The sequence below is a fragment of the Poecilia latipinna genome, unplaced genomic scaffold (assembly GCF_001443285.1).
Source record: "Poecilia latipinna isolate Pla-1442-1.1 unplaced genomic scaffold, P_latipinna-1.0 Scaffold2006, whole genome shotgun sequence".
In the NCBI taxonomy this organism is placed as follows: Eukaryota; Metazoa; Chordata; class Actinopteri; order Cyprinodontiformes; family Poeciliidae; genus Poecilia; species Poecilia latipinna.
The window spans coordinates 46,342-66,844 of record NW_015114622.1 but is presented as its reverse complement, the minus strand read 5'-3'; the positions used below and the strand labels follow the sequence as shown (position 1 = coordinate 66,844).

The following is a 20,503-nucleotide window of genomic DNA, read 5'->3' as shown; positions in this document are numbered from 1 at the left end:
CGGACCCTAAAAGTCTTGGTCTTGTCTTGGTCTCGGGTTAGGTGGTCTTGACCACAACACTGGCACATGCACATCTGCTGACCTGAAAACAGATTTTAGTTCTTTGGTTTTAATGTAGAGTATTTAATTATGCTGTGTAATAGTTGTAAAAAAATAAAGGTAACTACTTTGTGGATTTCACTTATTGCCAGTTATTTTCGGAACGCAACCCCTGCGAAAAACGAGGGATCACTGTAGTGAATTTAAATTTATTTTTTTTAGTTCATTTGCATTGCTTTGTATCTATAAAGAATGGTGCTGGAAAAGCTTAAAAATGTACCTTGAAAATGCTTGAAAAATGCTTGACGTTTTCTGTGGGAAAAGCGCATGAATCCTGTGTTTCTCTTCTTCCTGCAGCCTGAGATGTTGACGGATGTATTAAAGATCTCTAACTTTGCCTTCACGGGTCTGTTTGCCCTGGAGATGATCCTGAAACTGGTGGCCTTGGGGCTAGACTACTTTCAGGACTGGAGCAACAACTTTGACTGTCTCATAGTTATCATTAGGTATGATCTCACGCAAGTGAATATATCCCTTGACTCATAGGTTTGAGTCAGTATCCAATGAAATTCAAATAGACACCGTATTGACCTTTTGCAGCTATGTCACTTAATCGTTTGAGGCGCCATGATGGACGTCGGAAGTGGGGGACGGGAGTGTCGAACAGAGCAACTGAAATTGTTTTTCCAAGTTGTTTTGTCAGGCTAATTTGCCTGTGAACGTAACACACCTGGTTGAGATTCACAGACGGGGGGCATTTACAAAAGTTGGAAATACCTAGCCTTAGAAACCGACCCATACGTCCTCCCTCCCGACTTGTTGATCAAATTCCTGACTTTACCTGAATTCAAACCAAATTATTTTTTATCACTGTATCAAAAACAGCATTTCCTCTTACACTTGAGCGACATTAAAAATGTACAAAAGACTAGACACAAACCAGTTTTGTCTGTTTGTGCAGCCGACTGCGCATCATCCTGTGACCATTTTTAAAGGAAAATCAACTAAATAATACCAATATTAGGTTGCAGATGTCTGTTTTTTGACAGACTTTGAAGAGGCGCACGGGTTGTTTTGACGTCCATCGTGGCAGAGCAGGCAGAGATCTGAGGAGCGTGACTTCACGTGCAAAGGGTCAATACGTAGTTCTCATGTGACATCACACTTTCGTGAACTTTGTAATTGACAGCCATTTTGGCAGGCGGTTGCTGTGGAGACAACAATAACAATCTACAAGCATAGAACTAGCTCTTGCCTCATTCCTAACTTATAAATAACATAAGTACCGTACAGTCGTTACTCGATTGCAATTTTTGAGTACTCTGCCGACCTCCCCGTAATACTAAAATAATTATCAGCGATATTTGCTGTTCTTACTGTCAAAGTTGTAAAATTAGCTTAGTTAATGTAGCTTTTATCTCCAAGCTAAGACGGATATGTTCTTTGTGTTCACTAAGTAGTCAACTATATCGCAATATGAGATCGGATGCATGTGCCTGCCTGCTAAGGCGTGGATCTCTTTCGGTTCAGACTTGTGGCAACTATGTATCGGATTCAAATTTCAAATTGTTCTCTGTTTCAGAGTTACACATTAGATATAGAGCTGGCCTGAAAAACGTATCGCGTCTTTAAGCATTTCATATTGGTCGATATTGATAGTTATTGGTCAAAATTCATGTCAAAATTATTGAGTTTGTTTTAATTTATGACGCAATTAATTGATTTATTGCGACAGGCCTTGTTAAGAGGTACGGCGGCAAAACCTTAAACTGCTGCTGTACAACTTACTCAACAGGTTGTTGCTTGGCAACCAAAGAGAAAGTGAGTTGGTTGACGCCGCCCGTCTTACTTAGATGGCCATGAGAGGTTGAGCAGCTAAATCCTTTCCTCTGCCTACAGCCCCCAGAACTCTACGCTGTTCTGGATAAAGCTATTGAAAATTCTGTTAAACATATCATCTATTGATATTGATCATGTGTCAGTCGCAATATGTATTGTTATTAATTTATTGTTTTGCCCTACATTAGACATTAACAGTAAAGCAAACTAAACTGTTTGTGCCTTTCAGTCTGTGGGAATTGCAAGCTGAAAGTGACAGCAGGCTGTCGGTCATGCGTGCATTTCGAGCCCTGCGGTTCGGGAGGCTTGTGCATTTCCTCCCCTACCTGTACAGACAACTGATGGTGCTGAAGAGGACCATTGAGGAGGCAGCCATGCTCTGCTGGCTGCTGTTCTTCATTATCTTCCTCTTCAGGTACATTCTCACACCGAATCCCAAGTCTAGCAGAGGACAGATGAGCAACTTTCACTTCTGTCCGGTTTGTCCCTGCAGCGTCGTGGGAATGCACATGTTCGGCTGCCTAATTAAGGGAGACATACGTGATTCCGGAAGCAAAAGCTTCGACAAGATTGACGCGCGGAAAAACTTTGACGACCTCGTTTGGGCTATGGTCACAGTGTTCCAGGTCAGAATAACTTTTTTTTTTTTTTTGCCATTTTTTCCACTGTCGTTTAGTTTATTTATTAATTTTGATATTTATGCAGGTTCTGACGTTAGAAGATTGGAACTTTGTCCTTTACAACTGCATGGCCTCTGTCTCACCATGGACCGCCGTGTTTTTCGTGTTGATGATTATTGTGGGGAAGAACGTGATTCTCAACATCTTGGTGGGGATTGTTGTTGAGAACTTCCAGAACCAGGTCAGAATCAGAATCTGCTATCCGCACCCCCATCTATTTTCACAGAGCGACTACAGTAACAAAAATGCATTGTCTTTTTTATTGTTGTTGTTGTTGCTGTTCTTTTATCTAAAAGCCCGAAGATCACGCAACACTTTCAGGAATTCCTTCAACCATTGACCGTCGCGTAAGTCCTTAACTTCTTTTCATTATTTATTTTAGTCATCCCCTGCTGTAAGTAATATGATGGAGTGCTAGGGCTTTCTGTTCATTTACGTGAATATAGTTATGATATTAGCTAAATGCAGGTTCAGTTTTACCAGAAACCAAGAACTTTGAGAAATAAACTTTGATACAGTTATCAAAATATGACATAACTATCTTTAGTCCTTGTTGTTATTTCTTTGAAATAAACACAATCATTTCAAATACTACTGCTACTGATAATAATTTGATGCTGATTAAGTATTTCTAAGTAACATCTGTAAAACTTGTACCAAAGTATAACTTTATAAAATGCTCAACATTCCTTATTTGAATTTTTTGTTATTTTCTCATAACACGCTTGTCAAGATGGTAGATGGTCGGCATTGGGCATAACGGCATCACTCTGAACTATGGAAACAGAGAAGTCAATTGCAAAAAAGATGCAGATTTTCCAAAAACAAATCAAAAATCCAAAATTTGAATGAAAATGAAATGGATTTATCACCCAGCTCCATGACTATGCTTTGATCTGCTCAAGTCCTGCCCCATAAGATCTTAGGAAAATCCTAGATTTTCCGAAGATTTTATGGACATAGATTAACTCAGAATAGTACATGACTGTAAAGTAGAGAGAAAACATTAGATAGTTGAAACTTCTCGTAATGCTCTGTACATGTCGTGAGTTCTCATCAAACAGACCTCATTTCTCATTCATAAATATTTCAAACATTTATTTTATTTATTTTTTGTCAGGCCACTATAGTTTCCGAACAAGACCAACTAAACGCTGAGTCCAGCTCTGCTCAGGAGCAGCAGCTTCAAGTGGAAGAAGCCAGAGCTGTCCCGACTGACCAGGAACTGGTGAGTCTGTGTGAAAGACTCGCTTTAGCAAGAGGATAATCTTGAGATTAGTTTTATTTTTAAATTATTTTTCATGTGAAAGCTGGGGAAGCTACTTAATTTTTAGAAAAGGATATTGAATACCATTCAATTTTTTTAAACATTTGTAGTCATTTTTTATGTACCTTGTATTTAAACCAATACAGAGGTTTGTAAAAGTATTCATACTCCTCAAACCAGTGGTGTCCAAAGTCATTTGGGGCCGATATCCTGCATGTTTCACACGTTTCCCGGCGTCTTTCTGGAGGTCTTCATAACATGCTGAGTAGCGAATAAAGCCATTTGAATGAGCTGTGTTGAAACAGGAGCACATCTAAAAACATGCAGGACTGAAGACTGACTTTGGACATCCCTACTGTCAATCAGTTCGTCAGCCCCAAACGTTAAAATGTTTTCTTGAGATTTTGAGTGAAATACCACCAAATAATTCTAAAGTGGAAGGATGTTGGCACGCAGTTTGAAATCGTTTTTACAGCCTGTGTGTTGTAGACATGGGAAAAGACCACTGAGCCAGTGCCTAACCAGTTGCTTAATAGCCAACTAAGCAATTGCCTGTTGCTAATTAAGCCAGTTGCTTAATTTCAACACCTGATAAAAAAATTAATAAACTGAAATGTCAATCTGTTAAAACAAGGACGCAGAGTTTAAAGTGTAACTAACCCCCAAATCAACTTTTTTTGTCATGAACTGTCTAAATAGGTTACTAATGGTGGGTCTGCACCAAACGCATTAACGCACGTTAAAAATGCGTCAGACACTTCAAGTTTGACTGCAGATGCTTGATGGTGCGTTCACACCAAAAGCGTTTCGTGCATCTGTCCATTCTGTCCATGGATTCAGTCCATTACATTCTTATGTTTTCATGCTTGATGTTTATTTTACAATTATTATTAAGTCATCGTCTGAGCACAGAGGTGGTTGATAAATACATTTAAACACCTCCTACTGATGAGCTGTCAGAGAGTTGGTGTGTGGGTCACCTTGTTTTTTTTTGTTTTTTTTAAACTGAACTGAACCACAACGAATTCTGCAGCACATCTACGTGTTACGTTTGTGAAAGTCAAACTAGCATAGCAGACCTACTATCTCTGCAGTTTTATTCCCTACAGCAGGGACCTGCATGCGTGACACAACATATCCTCACTGTAGGACAGAAAGCAAGAGGGGCTCACTGCAGCTCTGGGTGCTTGCATAACAGGGTTGCAGTGGTGCTGCAGAGTGTTGTCACCATAAAAATCTCTAACAATATAGAAAAAATTACAAGATGTCTTTTTTTTTTTTTTTAATCTCTAGAGGAGTCGACAAATCGACAAATTTTATATGTAAGCAACAATGCTTCTTTTGTTCTGACCACAGCCCTGCATACCTCACCAGCAGGGGCGAGCGGATTGATCCAAAATACTTGTGATATTGATAACAAGCCTGTATCGATATCGGATCGATACTAGAGTGATAAGATCCGTACTTTAATTTCAGATTTCCTCTTAAAATTGTATTTTGTTTTTGTGTTTAAGTTTCTCAAATCTGCCTCAAATCAGAGTTTGTTTTGATTTGCTCTCAAATAAATGTTTTTGCACTTTATTTTTGGAAAACCTGCACGTAAATCAATATGGCATTAAAGTAATTTGTAGATGTCAATAACCTTTTTAAAAATCTGTCTTAGATTTTAGCAAGATGACTTGGAGGAAAAACAACTAAAACACCGAAAGGTCAGAAGCTTGGTGATATATCACACTTGGAAAAAAAAATAAATACTGGCCCATATTTACTTGGTACCGAGTTGCATTGCATTCTCCTAACCCTCAGCTCATTCCCACACTTCGCCACCCTCCTCTGTGTTTTGATTCCACCCTCTTTGCTGAAATTTTTCAAATGATGTCAGCCGTTGGCTTATGCTGTCACAGGTTAGTTACACTTTAAATACACTCATGAGTTCCTGGACGCTGTGCCTGTAGCCATTAAGCACAGCCTCAGTCAAGTTCAAGCGGTAAAACTGCTTGAAAACTTTCAAATTATTTCATTCATCCTGTTAGAAAGGAGGGATAACTGACTTGTGACTGATTTACCCCATAGCGAGCTCTAGGCTGGAAGCGCTGGTTCAAAGAGCATGAAGATTGGTCCTTCTATGTATTTTCTCCACAGAATAGGCGAGTCACACACACACACACACACACACACGCTAAGAAACAGAAATCCACTGTCGGTGCGTGTAAAGATGTGTAAAGCTGATTGAGGTCAATAAATTAGATTTAGTTTGATTTAATGTTGCAATTTCAATTATTGCTTAGACCAGTGGTTCTTAACCTGGGGTTCAATCGAGCCCCTGGGGTTCGATGAGTCGGTCTCAGGGGTTCGACGGAGCCTCTGCCGCGGAGGTAAAGACACACTTACATAAAGTCGTGATGACGCCCCGCTTTGCCATCACTTGTTGCAGAGGATCTTGTTACATTGCTTAGCCAATCAGCGCTGGGGAGGAGCACTGATTGAAGGAGTTTCACTCTCAGCATGGATTTGAACTTGTGTCTTTAATTACTTCAGCAAAACTCACCGTTTTTACCAAATTCTGTAGCTTTCGGTGTATTTCTAAACCTGCTCCTTAGTCGCATCTTTTCGGGGTTGCTGCTGCCGCTAAAAGCATGGGGGTGGTAACACAACTAATATAATTACATTACTAAATCAGAATACTGCAAAGTCTTTATTATTTATTATTAATTTTTCATTTTCTTAAGAATGTAGAGCTAATTAAATGATCTAAACAAGACATTAAAGTGGTTCCAGTTTCTCTCGATGGCCAACCTGTTGAAACTGTGGCAGATTTGGGTCGTTCCTGGACAGTCAGCTCAACTTTGCTGAAAATACTGACTATATTTTGAAGAACTGTTCTCAGAGACTCTACCTTTTAAGAAGACTTAGTGATCATGGGGTGAATTGAATTTGGGGGGAAAAAAATTATATTTTATTTATCACTACAGAAGGGTTCAGTGAATGCACATATGAAACTGGTGGGTTCGGTACCTCAAAAAAGGTTAAGAACCACTGTATGAGACTATCAAATTCTTAACAACTAAATTGGTATCTATATCTCTCACAACCTGAAGAAAGGAAGAAAGTAACATGATTTGTATGTTCAGAAAAAAATCATCATCTTCTTTAATATAATCATCTGTTTAATAACTGTATCTGTGCGTTCGCAGGTGGCGTATATTTTGCGACAAACTGGTGTCCCACAGGCATTTCAACACAGGGATTCAGCTCGTCATCTTGCTGAACTGCATTACTATTGCTTTTGAGAGGCCTACTATCCCGCCTGATAGCAATGTGAGAGACACTTCACACACAGAAAATCTCCCCCAGCCCACTTTTCACACACACATTCACAGGCAAATGCATCCCCATAACGGGAGGCGAGCTACACGTTCTGCAGCCTTGTCACACAGTGGTGTGTGAGAGATGCGCCAACACACCCAACCCACTGACAAGACACTGAGAGAAATTAGCTGTGCTGTAGAAGTTATATCATGTGAAGCGCACGTGTTTTTCAGGAACGATTTTACTTGGATAAAGCCAATGACGCCTTTTCCGCCATCTTTCTCATAGAAATGCTACTGAAGGTCAGTTTGGCTTTTTAGCAATTCTGAGATTTTAAACAAACAATTTGTATTTCAAGCGTATCAGATGTTTCTTTTATTATTTTTTTTAAATCAGATGGTAGCACAAGGTCTGATCATTGGGAAAACCACCTATTGCCACAGTCCCTGGAACAACTTGGACGGCTTTCTGGTAGTCATGTCTGTAATAGACATCGCCATCCTGCTGGGGACGGAGGAGGGATCCTCCAGACCTCTGGCTATCCTTAAAATACTGCGTCTGCTACGTGCGCTCCGTCCCCTCAGGTGCATCCTTCATTTGGTTTGGTTTATGAAGACTGCCGTTTTGATGGGTCTCTAGAAGCATGCGCCGACCGACCGACAGATGCTTATATGTTGTGTTTGTGTGATCTAGGATGATTGAACGGACCCCCCAACTGAGACTGGCTGTGGAAGCGCTGTTAGCTTCCGTTAAGCCCATGGGAAACATCATTATCATTTGCGGCATTTTCTTTTTCTTTTACGGTATCCTTGGAGTGCAGGTTGGTTGGAGAGCACACGCAACATTTTTAACTTTTATTAACACTTTCAATGAAAGTTAACAAATCAAAGATGTACCAGAAACCTTTTCAAATGGTCTATAAAGGACTGTACAGGCCCTCCTCCCCCACAGTAACCATACGGAGAACATAGAAGGAGATGTCCTATAGTCATCTACAAATGACTAGGAGTTTTTTTTTTCTCGGTACACTTTTTGGCAAAAAAAAAAAAAGGAAACATCTCTGTTGCAAGTGTCCAGGACCTAGAACAGGATGCCCATCTTTTAAAACTCTTAAAAAGTATTGAATTTTTGTGTCTAATATTAAGGCCTTAAAATATATTAATTTCATAAAATAATGTAATTAGCTTTAAATATGTTAATCATAGGTCTTACATTTTGATGTGACCCAACTATATACTCTCGTGGGACTTTTCTGTCAGGCAAAAGTTTAATATTTTCACTGGCCATTTTGGACAATTTTCATTGGGTGCCACTGATTTTCCTTTCACATCTATAACAATTCCCTACTTTTTGTTGGTCTATCACTATTATTACTCAGTGAATACTTTACATTTTTTGTAGTAAAGTGACAGAGCATCAAAAGGTTCAGTAATAGGCCACTGAGTGCTTTCTTTTTTTGTGTGTAAAAGCCTGCATGATTTGAGGTAGTAAACTAAACACTATATTTTTGTCTTTCACTCCAACTGCAGCTGTTCAAGGGAAAGTTCTTTTACTGCCATGGTTCCAATGTATCGATGATCGTCAACAAGTCGGACTGTCTCTCGTCCAATTACGAATGGTTGCTTAAGGAGTACAACTTTGACAACCTGGTTTCGGTAGGAATTGTTTACTGTGTTGTTTTCTTTCCTTTAGCTTTATTTAACAGCTGATCATGTGATTTGTTCAATGAAGGTTTCATTTTTAGACCAATAGTTTAAGCTACTTGTAATGCAACCTAAAGAAAAAAAAAGAAAGAAGTTCCAGTTTGTCAAATCAGAACTGGGAGCTCTACAACGTGTGCCAAACCTGATTCGGACCACAAACCTCATGGTCCGAATCAGGCCCTCCATAGTTATTTCTGTGGTCCTATCAAGTCTAAACTCTCAAATAATGCAGAAACAAAACATTATGATAGCAGCTGTGTGATTATATATTATTTTATCAGTCAAATCATATCAGACTTGATTTGTTTAGTGCCAGATTACATAAGTGTTAAAAGATGATAAATATAATTTCATCTTCAGGCTTCATCAAACAGTTTAATGGGTCGTTGTATCAATACATTCTCTCACAAGAGACCCTCTGAGGACATTCATAATCTTCATGTGGCCCGAAATATGAAGATTATGCTCTATGACATAAGAGTAACCTCCAGTAATCATGTCTTCTCTACCTTTTTTCTTGTCTTAACATTTTCAAATTAAAGCCAGCTCTGATTCGCAAACCTTTCTCCTGTAGTAATCACATACTTCAACCTTTTTTGATGTGACAGATCAACACAAAGCAGTGAATAATTATTAACTTTGAGCAAAAGAGAGTAGCTTTTGTGAAAATACATTTTCATTTACGTAGAGGAGTTATTATCCAAATTTGTTCCATGATTGTTCAAGGCAATTTTCTTGTTGGATTACCCCTTCCCCTTTTTTAACACAATTTATCTTTCTAATAACTCTGATAATCTTCCTTTTTCTTGCTGAAGTAAAACATCCCTTTAGAACAGGGGTGCCCAAACTGGGTCCTGGAGGGCTGGCATCCTGCATGTTTTAATTCTCTTCCTGGTTTATCGCACCTGGATCAAATGATGGCTCATTAGAGGCCTAAGAGGAACATTGACGAGCTGAAAAGGTTGTTACTCCCACCAGGGAGGGACAAAAATGTGCAGGATGCCGGCCCTCGAGGACCGACTTTGGACACCCCTGCTTCAGAACAATGCTACTGCTACATTTCATTGTGACAAAATAGTGTACGCATATAGATTTGAAAAAGTTTAGTTTTGATCTCATCTGAGCTTCCACATGTTTGCTGAGTCTCCTACAAGACTCTTGGCAAACTGCACATTTGACTTCTGGTGGCATTCTTCCGAAGGTGTAGAGCACATCACCCCAGTTCTGAAGTCCTTCTGCCAGCTCAGAGAACAGACTTCTGTTTGTTCATAAACCACTGAATGACTTGGCACCAAAATACATTAAAGACCTGTTATTGCAGCCTTCTGGTTCAAATACACTCTGCATCCCCAGAATAAGAACCAAACATGGAGAAGCAGCATTCAGCTTTTATGTTCCTATAATTTGGAACAAACTTCCAGAAAACTGCAAAACGTCTGAAACAGTGAGCTCCTTTAAATCAAGGCTAAAAATCCACCTGTTTAGAGTTGCCCTTGATTAAGTAGTAAGTGAACATTAACCAATATATTCGAATTACATTTGCTTGATGATTTTTGATTATGGCCTTTGACGAAATATGTTTGTTGCTTCGCATTGTGCATCTCTTTCAGGCTCTGATATCAGTGTTTGTCATGTACTCCAAGGACGGCTGGGTCGAACTGATGTATGACGGGCTTGATGCTGTTGGAGTGGACCAGCAGGTATTTGTTTTCACTCCTGCGTGCTACTAAAGCTTGACAGAATGGAAAAGAGCAATATTTAATTGTGGAAGAAACACAGTTCCTGAAAATTTCCCAGGTTCTTTCGTAAAATTGCCTGCTGGTAGCTTTGCAAAGATTAGTTTAGTTGCGAATAGGGAGTTTTTAGATCTTGCTTAACCTATCTCCCTACGTTTGCTGTGTCTAAACAGAAAATGGTGGCAACCATAGCAACTATAGAAGTGGTTAAAATTTTTCTAGATGGGAACACATACTGATATCGATTGGTTGATTCCATGTGGTTAAAAAAAATAACAGCAGAGACCACTGACTTGTGTACTACTAGTAGAGCAGTCTTTCACATACTGTGGTTCTCAGAGCACTTTTGTTCCTTGGGCGCCCCCTGCTGGTCCTGCCTGTAAACAACCGTTTATTTGCCGTGACGTGAGTTCAAAGTGCGACGCGTACAACTAGCGTACCAAAGAATTGTGTTGCAGAATAATAAAGGATAAGTGGCTTAAAACCTGGTCACTCTAAAGAAAAACTGAAGATGCAGGTGGAAAGAAAACAAGGACTACTTACACGTCAGAGCCGCTGAGAGCATTGATGCCGTTCACGAGCAATTCAGTTCTTTTGAACAGCTCTATGGCAAGAACGAGTCTCAGTGGGTGAGAACTGTTCTTTNCTTCCCGCTACTTAGCAGTGGGTGTCAGGTTACATTGTGTTGCATTCAATGTTGTCGGAAAAAAGAGTTTCAAAAAAGTTATGGCAAGTCGGCGCTTAACGTCCGACATGCCATAACTATTTATTGAATTCATTGTCGCTAGCTGGGGTGGCAACAGGGGTGGTAAGGCTCTCGTTTGGGGTGGCAACTGCCACCCCAGGCCACCCCAGTAGATCCGCCCCTGCAGCCTGCAGAGAAGTAATACTAAAATTCAAATATTGCTTCTATACGAGTTTTGTTCAGTCTGACTGATCTAATCTCTACTACACCTTTACAAAAATTTAAAGGTGTATACAAAATATAAAAGCTTTAATGAGTAACTCCTCTTAATAAAATTCACCATAAACATTGATTTATTGAATTGGCTCCCAATACAAGTTATGGCCTATGTAAATTATAAGTTGCTAAGTTGCTTTATTTTTAAGCCATTTTTAGTTTTGGCATATCCTGGGTGACTAAGAACAAATAAGTTGATAGAAATGAATATCTGGGGAGCATCATAATTTAAACATAGTTACTTAAAGCATGAGGGTTTATATAGAAAAATATTCAGATTTTATTTTGTAGTTTTAAAGACTCTATGTTGAAGACAATGAGAAATAAAGCCATAACTTTATGTTTTTCTATCTGTTCTTGGCTCCCACACTCTGGGCTGGGTTCACTTGCACTGCCCCTCCTTGTGTTTCAAACTCTTCTAATTAACTTAAAGTTAAAGAGCTAAATATGAATGAGATGTTTGCTACCTTTAACAAAAAAAGCTTAAGTCTATTTTTCACATTTGAGCTTCCCTAACAATAAGTTTTCTGTAGTTTAGAAAATCAACCTATAACAATAATAGTTCACTTTCGAAGTTAACCTGAATAAAAAGTAATACAAAAATCTGAAATTATATTTAAATTTAATAACAGAGGCACACTCACAAATACGCTTATCAAATAATGTCAATACTCCAGCGATGGGATTTGACTCTTTCCTTCGTGACACACAGAAAGTCATCTACCAACTACGTGCCGCCACGATGAGCACCGCCACCCATTTGTTGCGACCGGGATGATATGAAATCAATTTTCCGGTCTGTTCGTAAAGCTACACTTCCGTTAATCATCTAATGCAGTGGTCCCCAACCCCTGGCCTGCAGACCGGTACCGGTCTGTTGACCAATTGGTACCGGGCCATGCAAGAATCAATTAAATATTTCCGTTTTATGTATTATTTGAGTCTGAACCGGATTCTCTGGGTTATGTCTTGAGCTCCAACATTGAGTCCACAAGCAGCAAAATGAGTAAGAAACAGATCAGATGTCTTTGGAAAGTTTCTTTGCAAAGGGGAAAAGGCTCAAAGAAGAGACAGGAGGATGGATTTATCCCGGACCGGTAGGTGAGTCAAACATTACAAGCCGCTCTGCGTAACATGTGGCGACCGGCTGCTAATGAGGCAATGAAGCTTCAAACTGCTTAGCCAAGTAGAGACCAAGCAGGCTGTGGATATAAGCAACACTTCGGGTGTTATTGTCTCCCATCACTCCCAGATGGGACCGTCTCGTTGCAGAGAAACAAGCTCAGGGCTCCCGTTAGTCATTATCGTGAGTTAAAATTTTCAAGAAAGTAAAATGCTCGTTTTTGTGGCGCATCTGTATCTTATTTTGAAGGGATATGTAAACGTTACCATAGCGACCAGAGTCAGAGAGCATTAGGGCAGCGGTAGAGACGAGAGGAGATGAGTAGAGCTTGTGAGTCTTAAGTCTGGTTTAGACGGCAAGATTTAAGAATTGTCAGCCGATTCTCCAAACCTCTGTGACCACAGAGCTGATAAAAGTACAACAGGTTCGATCGGTTTGTGTGTCCAGCCACACGGCAGGAGCAACACAACACACGAACCGATTCCAGTCATGAACATCCCGATTTCAGAAGAAAATCCAGTAAAACCCCCAACATACCATACGGGAATGTAGAATAAACAAACACGGATGAAAATGTAGAACACAGTACGAAAAGTTTTTTGACAGCTATTGACAAATAAGTAGATAGAAATGAATATCTGGGGAGCATCATAATTTAAACATAATTACTTAAAGCATGAGGGTTTATATAGAAAAATATTCAGATTTTATTTTGTAGTTTTAAAGACTCTACATTGAAGACAATGAGAAATAAAGCCATAACTTTATGTTTTTCTATCTGTTCTTGGCTCCCACACTCTGGGCTAGGTTCACTTGCACAGCCCCTCCTTGCGTTTCAAACTCTTCAATCTCCATGCCGTGCGCATGGAGATTGAGGGCTATCGGCAAGAGGTTTTTGTCATAGTGGAAAATTGTAGAGAACTGCCAAGAATGGTCAAAAACGCTGTGTGTCCGTGTTCCCCTATTACCCCACTCCCCTTGTGCCTAGCAGAGGTTTTCGTATTTAAATGAAGTTGCTGAGAGCCATGCAAATGCAAATTAACTGTTGAGCACCAGCCTTTTGACTCTCATTCCTGTTGTAGCTAAACCATTTTACCTTCTGTTCACCTGTTTACTAGACCCAGGATCTGGCCAAAACCCCTCAGTGTTATTAATTGAGAAATAATGAGATTTAAGTATAAAACAGGCATTAATGCTGAAAATGTTCTAATGTTACAAAGTCACACAAATGGAACAAATTTAGTGTGACATTCACCATCCAGCACTGAACACACTTAGCTCAACTTAGGGATGTAACCTTAACACTTAAGTGTGCATATCAAAGTACAATTTTCAGGGTAAATCTGATGATATATTGTCAACATTGCATGTCTGTCAAGCTCATCCAAGATTGTGTGATGGAATGCAGACAGAGCCACCGCTGTACACATTTCCAAGAGAAGTGTTTCTGCCAGCGTGAAAACGCTGAGCTTTACATAAAGCATCAGTTGTGTCATCATGACAAAGTTCCAGTCATTTGCACATGTAAAATTTTGGTCATTATAGTATCACAGGCAGATGTTCATGGCATACTAAGTTGTTGTTGACTCTTCTGAAATTGTCTCCTAATCTGGACTTTGTGATTAAACATTCTCAGTATTTAACCACAAATACTGGAATACTGGCTCGAAAAAGCCTGTATTCCAACATGTACTCCTTCAAATGGAGATGTGAATACAAGTTGGTGTTGCAGTGCAATGGGCCAAACAGTTTAACACATTTTGAGACGTCTGTAGGTATTGTTCAGTTATAGAAGTATGCCATGAAGAAGTATGTTTGGAGAAGGGTTAGAATATTAATATTAAAACAATAATCTATCTTATCCATTAAAATATATATTACATGTATGTTAGGAGCACTGAAAAACTTAGTTTTGGTTGAACTGATGATATAAAAGAAGAATATGCATGAATACATACAATAGACTTTTGTTAAACGTGATCTTTCTTTGATATTCCTCTCACAACTTAACCAATAATAATAATAATAAAAACATGTTCCAGAGAGGTTCGTTGTACATAAAGTATTTTTGTGAATAATATTCAAACTAATGTTAATGTTCACTGATAGCTTCAAAGACCCAGAGTCACGTTATATTGGACCCAGAGTCATACTATATTGGAGTGGTAGTGACACCATTCCACATCACAATACAGGACTTAAACTACAGATGATTCATCAGTATTCAGTTGCTTAACTCTCGAGTTTAAATTGAAGAACAAAATGGTTGAAAGTATGCGATACCTTCTGATAGGGTATAAACATTTGTATTCTTTTTTTAAAGTTTTGTTAGTTAAGCACTAAATATAACTCACAGATGATGAATCATTATATTCTGTATAAACTAAAAAGGACACAGCTCAAAGTAGAATTGAGTAAATAAACATCTACACATTTACAAACATTTTAGAACTTAATAATAATAAAATAAAATATACTGTCACGTAACTTTTGAAAAAATAACTTTTTAGAATGTATTTTTTCTGTCAACTTTCATTTAACACTCCAGTCCAGTTGGTGGCAGTAATGCGCTTTCATAGTTAGTCAAGCAACCGCCATTAAACTCCAGAGGAAGATTTGCACCGGCGCTAACGAGTGCTAATGCTAAACCCAACATGAACGAAAATGCCCGTGCGTTGTGTGAAATGGTGGAAAAAGTACTATTTCATGGAGTTACGTTTTCAGTATCGTTTTGATATTAAGCAATATCCCGGCTGAAAACAACAGATGACACCGCGGCGGTCCAACAAGGCCGAACTCACGGTAAGAAAGCTTTTATGAATAGCGAGCACATGCAGCGAGGCCAGTTGCTTTGTTTCTTACAGAAAGCGGTCTGTCGTTTTCATAATGCCAAAACAAGTGTAGGGTGAGACTTCGTGCTGTAGTTTATTTTTTTTTATTACATGTGATGTTCTGAACTCTTTAAAATACTCGCATCTTCTTTTATTTTTTTTTCAGACCTGAAAAATGGCTAAGCCTTAACAGCCAGGCCTCAGACCACGGTGCCGAGGCGCTCTTAGGGAGTCCACGAAGAGAAATTCAGTAAGTTATAATTTCACATTTTGTCAATAGTGAACACTCGCATATTTGTAAGGAAAACTGATCTTCCGGTTATTTTATTTATTTTGTTATAACGCAGTACAGCAAGGCAGAGTGTGGTAAGCAGTAGAGATCGAAAACATGGTGGACAGAGGACGGATATCAGGACGGACCCATGAAGCCGGTATGTACAATCACTGCGTTGATTCCCGATTGTACAATGGCTGGTTAAGAATAATTTTAACTTATTTACTTATGTATTTTTGAGGAAGCGATATATTTGCTACAATATTTTTTTAACTTTTACATTTATTTCCACAGACACTCCACAGAATGGGAGTCACATTTGTGTCAATCAGAATCTTCAGGAACGTTCTGATGTCCATGACGAGGACAGAGGTGCAACTGTGTGTGAGTATCTACTATTTTAGAATGTTGATGATATTTTATGCTTCAATATTGTTTATGTACATAATGTAATTATGCTATGTATTGACTATGCACACAATGTTTTTCAGCTGTATCAAGGACCTACTGCCAGTCATCCAGATGTTGGTCAAGAAAGAAGCAGGTAAGATCTAGAGATGTCACAAATCCTTGAATGGTTAAAGTACCGTGATTTATTAAAATCCATCAAGGCAAATTATCTGCCTCAAAGTTTGTTGAATTATGTTTTACTATTTATTACCAACTGCTTTTAATTCTTTTTTCTTCCAATTGTTTCCAAGTATTTTCTCTTTTTCATTAAAGTTTTTATTTTTTGTAAGAATTTATTAATATATATAATATATATATATTTTTTGTTGTTTTGTTTTGTTTTAATGTCTTATGTGCGCATACTAAGCTGGAAGTTGCCAAACAATTTCACTGTAGTTTCATAATGACAAAAAGATGCCTGTAGCTCATAATGATTGTCTGTTCTGTATTAACAGCTGATGGAGGAAGGCAGAGAGTACTGGCAGCAGAGGAGGTGGCATTCTGGGAGGATGGCAGCTATGAGGGGATGTCAGGATGGTCTGTGGTGAGGTTGAGACCCCAAGTTCCCCCAACCAGGAGCTCAGTGACGTCGGGCCTACGCTACAGGAGAGATGTTGGGCCTGTCCTGTACGCAGCATAATGTTGGATCATGTTTGGACAAAAAAACACTGCCAGATAGTCCAGAAATGGACAAGCATTTATGTCTTATTTTGTGTGCAAACAGTAAAAAAAAATAAAATGAAATAAAGAAAAAAAAATTATGTTCCTCATTTATGTTCCTCATATATGAACATGTTGTATATAAGCAATATCAAATGAATATATTTTAATACAGCATTTATTTTTTATATAGATTTTTTTAAATACAGCGTTACAAATAATGATTGGGGTGGGGTTTATTTATAAAGACTTACGTACTGTCCAATGGGCACACATCAACCAACCAATCACATGTCAATGATGAACTGTGATGTCATTGTTTTTCATCCAATGACTGAGGATCCACGTGGGTCTGCTGAAGCGCCTTTGCATATGCTAGGCTATTCGTATGCTAAGTAGAGTCGTCAATACCATAGACATAATATAAGATTATGCTATAATCTTATCCTCATAATAATCTCATGTATAATCTCATCCTTATATTATGTCTATGGTCAATACCTCCCGCCTAGAAGGACCTCGCTGCAGCAAACAGAAAGGGGCGGGGACAGACCACTGTCAGTCTCTTTCCTTGTTTGGTAATGGGGCCATTGCAATCCGAAAGTGAAGGGGGCGCTATGTCCTATACTTCTGTTTTTATTTTCTTTTGATATCTGTGATATATTTTCACCTTCAGGAAGGAATTTCACTCTCAGAATGTATTTGAACTTCTCTCTTTTATTTACTTCACGGCAGCTCACAGTTTTTAGCAAATTCTGTAGCTTTCGGTGTACTTCTAAATCTGCTCCTTAGTCGCATCTTTTCGGGCCTGCTACTGCCTCTAGTGGCGTTGTGGTGGTAACACAACCAATATAATTACTAAATCAGAATACCACAAAGTCTTTATTATTTACTATTAACATTACTGGCCAGCCGCCCGCCCGCTCCCGCGCACCTACACTCCCCCCTCCTGGGATTCCGCAATCGACAGAATTCGACTCCCGTGAGTGAAAATGCAAAACTGTCGATTGCTGTCGATATCTGTCGCTCACGAGCTGCATTCGCGTCAGAATACAGGGTTAAAAATCCCACTTTTCGTCCTGTGGAAGCAATAGTGATAGTTTGTGGACTCATTTTAAGCGATAAAAGACTTAACAAAAATAAAAGGCTTTGGATAAAAGACGGCGGGAGCAGCCGCTCTATTTGCTGCACTATGATTTGGAGGTGACTGTGTTTTTTCATAGTTAACATTTTTAACTGAATAAACATAATAATAACCTTTACATATAATAATAAACATTTCCACATATCATCTCCGATATCCACTGGACTCTCAGTTGAGGATATGTCAGCTGTTTGGGATTCCCCTCTGTTCTTGCGTCACCATGTTTCTGATTGGCTACCTGTCACATTCAACAGGTTGTGTTCTCATTCCCAGTCAAGGAAAACCCCACAGGCTGCAATAAAGACAAGGCCAGGCCAAGACAACTCGAATCNACTACAGAAGGGTTCAGTGAATGCGCATATAAAACTGGTGGGTTCGGTACCTCAAAAAAGGCTAAGAACCACTGACTTAGAAGTTGATGGAAAAATATTGTTCTAGCCACATAAATGATTGGCAGCAAACAACATATAACCAACTACAGCTTAGAGCAGCTCATTGATATATTAATGCAGCAGTCCATGTAGCTGCTGCATTAATATATCAATGCAGGATCTGCTGCCAGATCCTGATGGGAAAAATTTTGCTAGACAATATGAAACATTGAGAAGTTTTAATTATTGTTATCAAATGTTATCAAACACGCCGTTTTGAAGCCAAAACTACCTCAGAAATATACAGAGCCAAGCAGGAGAATCAACTTATTTCAAGTTAAAACTGAGCTTCACACAAAGACGCTAGCATAAATGTTTGGCTGTTGAACTGAACCCGTTTAAGATCGCTATACAGCTAATTTTCTATTAGCAGCTTCACAAATCTTTGTTATAAACATTACATTACAAAGACATATTAAGACAAACCTTTATCTTGGCTTTTTTTCTATTCTTCCCCTTTTCTTTCTCCCTGAAGGATAAGTCCTTTTTTGAGACATTGTTTTGCTAACTTATCTTCTACCGGAGCTTTGGAGCTTTGGACATTTGGATGCGCTCTGCACAGTGCACGGCAGCTCATGATGCTGGCGAAGCTTGCGTGACCTACCACGGCCACCAGGGGGCACCTAAGAGCACTTTATTTTTTTCATTTTTGTCCATAAAATAATGATTTCTACATACATTGTCAAATATATTATTGTAAAAACACATAAGCATAAGTGTTTTTGTTATGACATAGAAATTGTTACTGAAAAAAAATAAAAAATAAATCAGCTCTACGGAGGGGGCCCCTTGGTGGCTCTAAGCGGCTGCTTAGTTTGCTTATGTCTTGGGATGGTCCTCATGTGCTCTAATGTGTCCTTTCCTCTTTTTTATTTTATTTTGTTAGAAAATGTGGAGTACTCACTTTTAACCCAGAAAAGGAATTAGAACACATTTGTAATCCAAAGACTCTAGTTCAGTGGTGCCCAAAGTCGGTCCTTGAGGGCTGACATCCTGCGTGTTTTAGTTCTCTCCCTGGATCAAATGATGGCTCATTAGAGGATGAAGAAGAATACTGACATGCTGAAAAGGTTGTTACTACCACCAGAGAGAGAAGTAAATCATGCAGGATGCCGGTGTTCTGTCATACCTCGTCAATCCAGCATACCTTGTGGTAATGCGCATGCGCACATCAATGTTACGTTTCTTATAAATCCGTCATACCTGTAGAATTTTCATTTTGTGTGTTTTATTTCTCGGAAATTTACGGTAAATAAAAAAATTAAAATAAGAAAAATCTAGTTGTTTCCACGCAGTGTTCAGAAAGAGGTGTTGTTCTGCTTGTTGCCCAACAGCTTCAGTCAGCATCCAGCGTTATTCATGCTTTTTTTAGGACATATTCTGTACAGTTTTTTAAAGAAGTACTAAAATATTAAAAATGTAGATTAGCTATAGGGACAAAATATCCAGACCAAATTTGTAGTCAAAGAGTATTTGTAGTAATAGTGACGCTAAACAAGACTAATGCCTTGTTTACAGTATGGTAACGATATTGGAAACAGCAATGTTAATCTCTTTGATTAACATAGCAACTTAATAAAATTTACCATAAACATCTGAGAAACATAACACACAGGTATGGATTGCTAAGAAATCTGCTGAGTAAGCAGTATGTGACGTAACAACGAAGTGCGCATGCGCATTACCATAAGGTATGCTGGATTGACCGGTATGACAGAACACTAGCCCTTGAGGACCGACTTTGGGCACCCCTGCTCTAGTTCATTAGTCACTCTTTAGCTTATTTTTTTTTAGAAACTTTAGAGTGCTCACTATTTAGATGCAGAGAGACTCCTATTATTGCAACACAGAAAAGGAATTAGAACAAACTTAGAATCCAGAAAAAAAATCTTCCAGTACAGGAACATTTAGTTTTTATTGTTACTTAGAAACTGTAGAGTACTCATTACTTTTACAAATTTAGAGCACACTTAGAAAGTCCAGAGAATACTTACTTACACTTATTTAGCAACCCAGAACAGGGATTAGAACTTGGAATCCAGAAAAACTACCTTAG

General features: G+C 38.8%; 1 protein-coding gene and 1 long non-coding RNA gene across 7 annotated transcripts in view; both read left to right on the top strand.

Moving 5' to 3' along the window:
- The window catches only part of LOC106935710 (voltage-dependent T-type calcium channel subunit alpha-1H-like), a 27,574-nt gene extending 16,725 nt beyond the window's left edge, over positions 1–10,849 (top strand). For all 5 annotated transcript variants that reach the window (XM_015016331.1, XM_015016329.1, XM_015016328.1 and 2 more), the window contains 13 exons: positions 397–545; positions 2,108–2,293; positions 2,372–2,504; positions 2,584–2,739; positions 2,855–2,905; positions 3,679–3,786; positions 5,899–5,972; positions 7,020–7,143; positions 7,368–7,436; positions 7,531–7,718; positions 7,828–7,954; positions 8,664–8,789; positions 10,448–10,849. In XM_015016331.1, the coding sequence (XP_014871817.1) occupies positions 397–545; positions 2,108–2,293; positions 2,372–2,504; positions 2,584–2,739; positions 2,855–2,905; positions 3,679–3,786; positions 5,899–5,972; positions 7,020–7,143; positions 7,368–7,436; positions 7,531–7,718; positions 7,828–7,954; positions 8,664–8,789; positions 10,448–10,567 (1,611 nt within the window). In that variant the 3' untranslated portion in view covers positions 10,568–10,849. The remainder of the gene's footprint in view (positions 1–396; positions 546–2,107; positions 2,294–2,371; positions 2,505–2,583; positions 2,740–2,854; positions 2,906–3,678; positions 3,787–5,898; positions 5,973–7,019; positions 7,144–7,367; positions 7,437–7,530; positions 7,719–7,827; positions 7,955–8,663; positions 8,790–10,447) is intronic.
- Positions 10,850–15,169: 4,320 nt separating this feature from the next.
- Positions 15,170–17,965, top strand: LOC106935711 (uncharacterized). Of its 2 annotated transcripts, XR_001421949.1 has the most exons (6): positions 15,170–15,459; positions 15,655–15,919; positions 16,057–16,134; positions 16,167–16,306; positions 16,668–17,267; positions 17,785–17,965. It is a non-coding gene; the product is annotated as an uncharacterized LOC106935711 (long non-coding RNA). The 2 variants fall into 2 exon arrangements; XR_001421948.1 differs by having other exon boundaries at positions 16,057–16,306.
- The last annotated feature ends 2,538 nt before the right edge of the window (positions 17,966–20,503 follow it).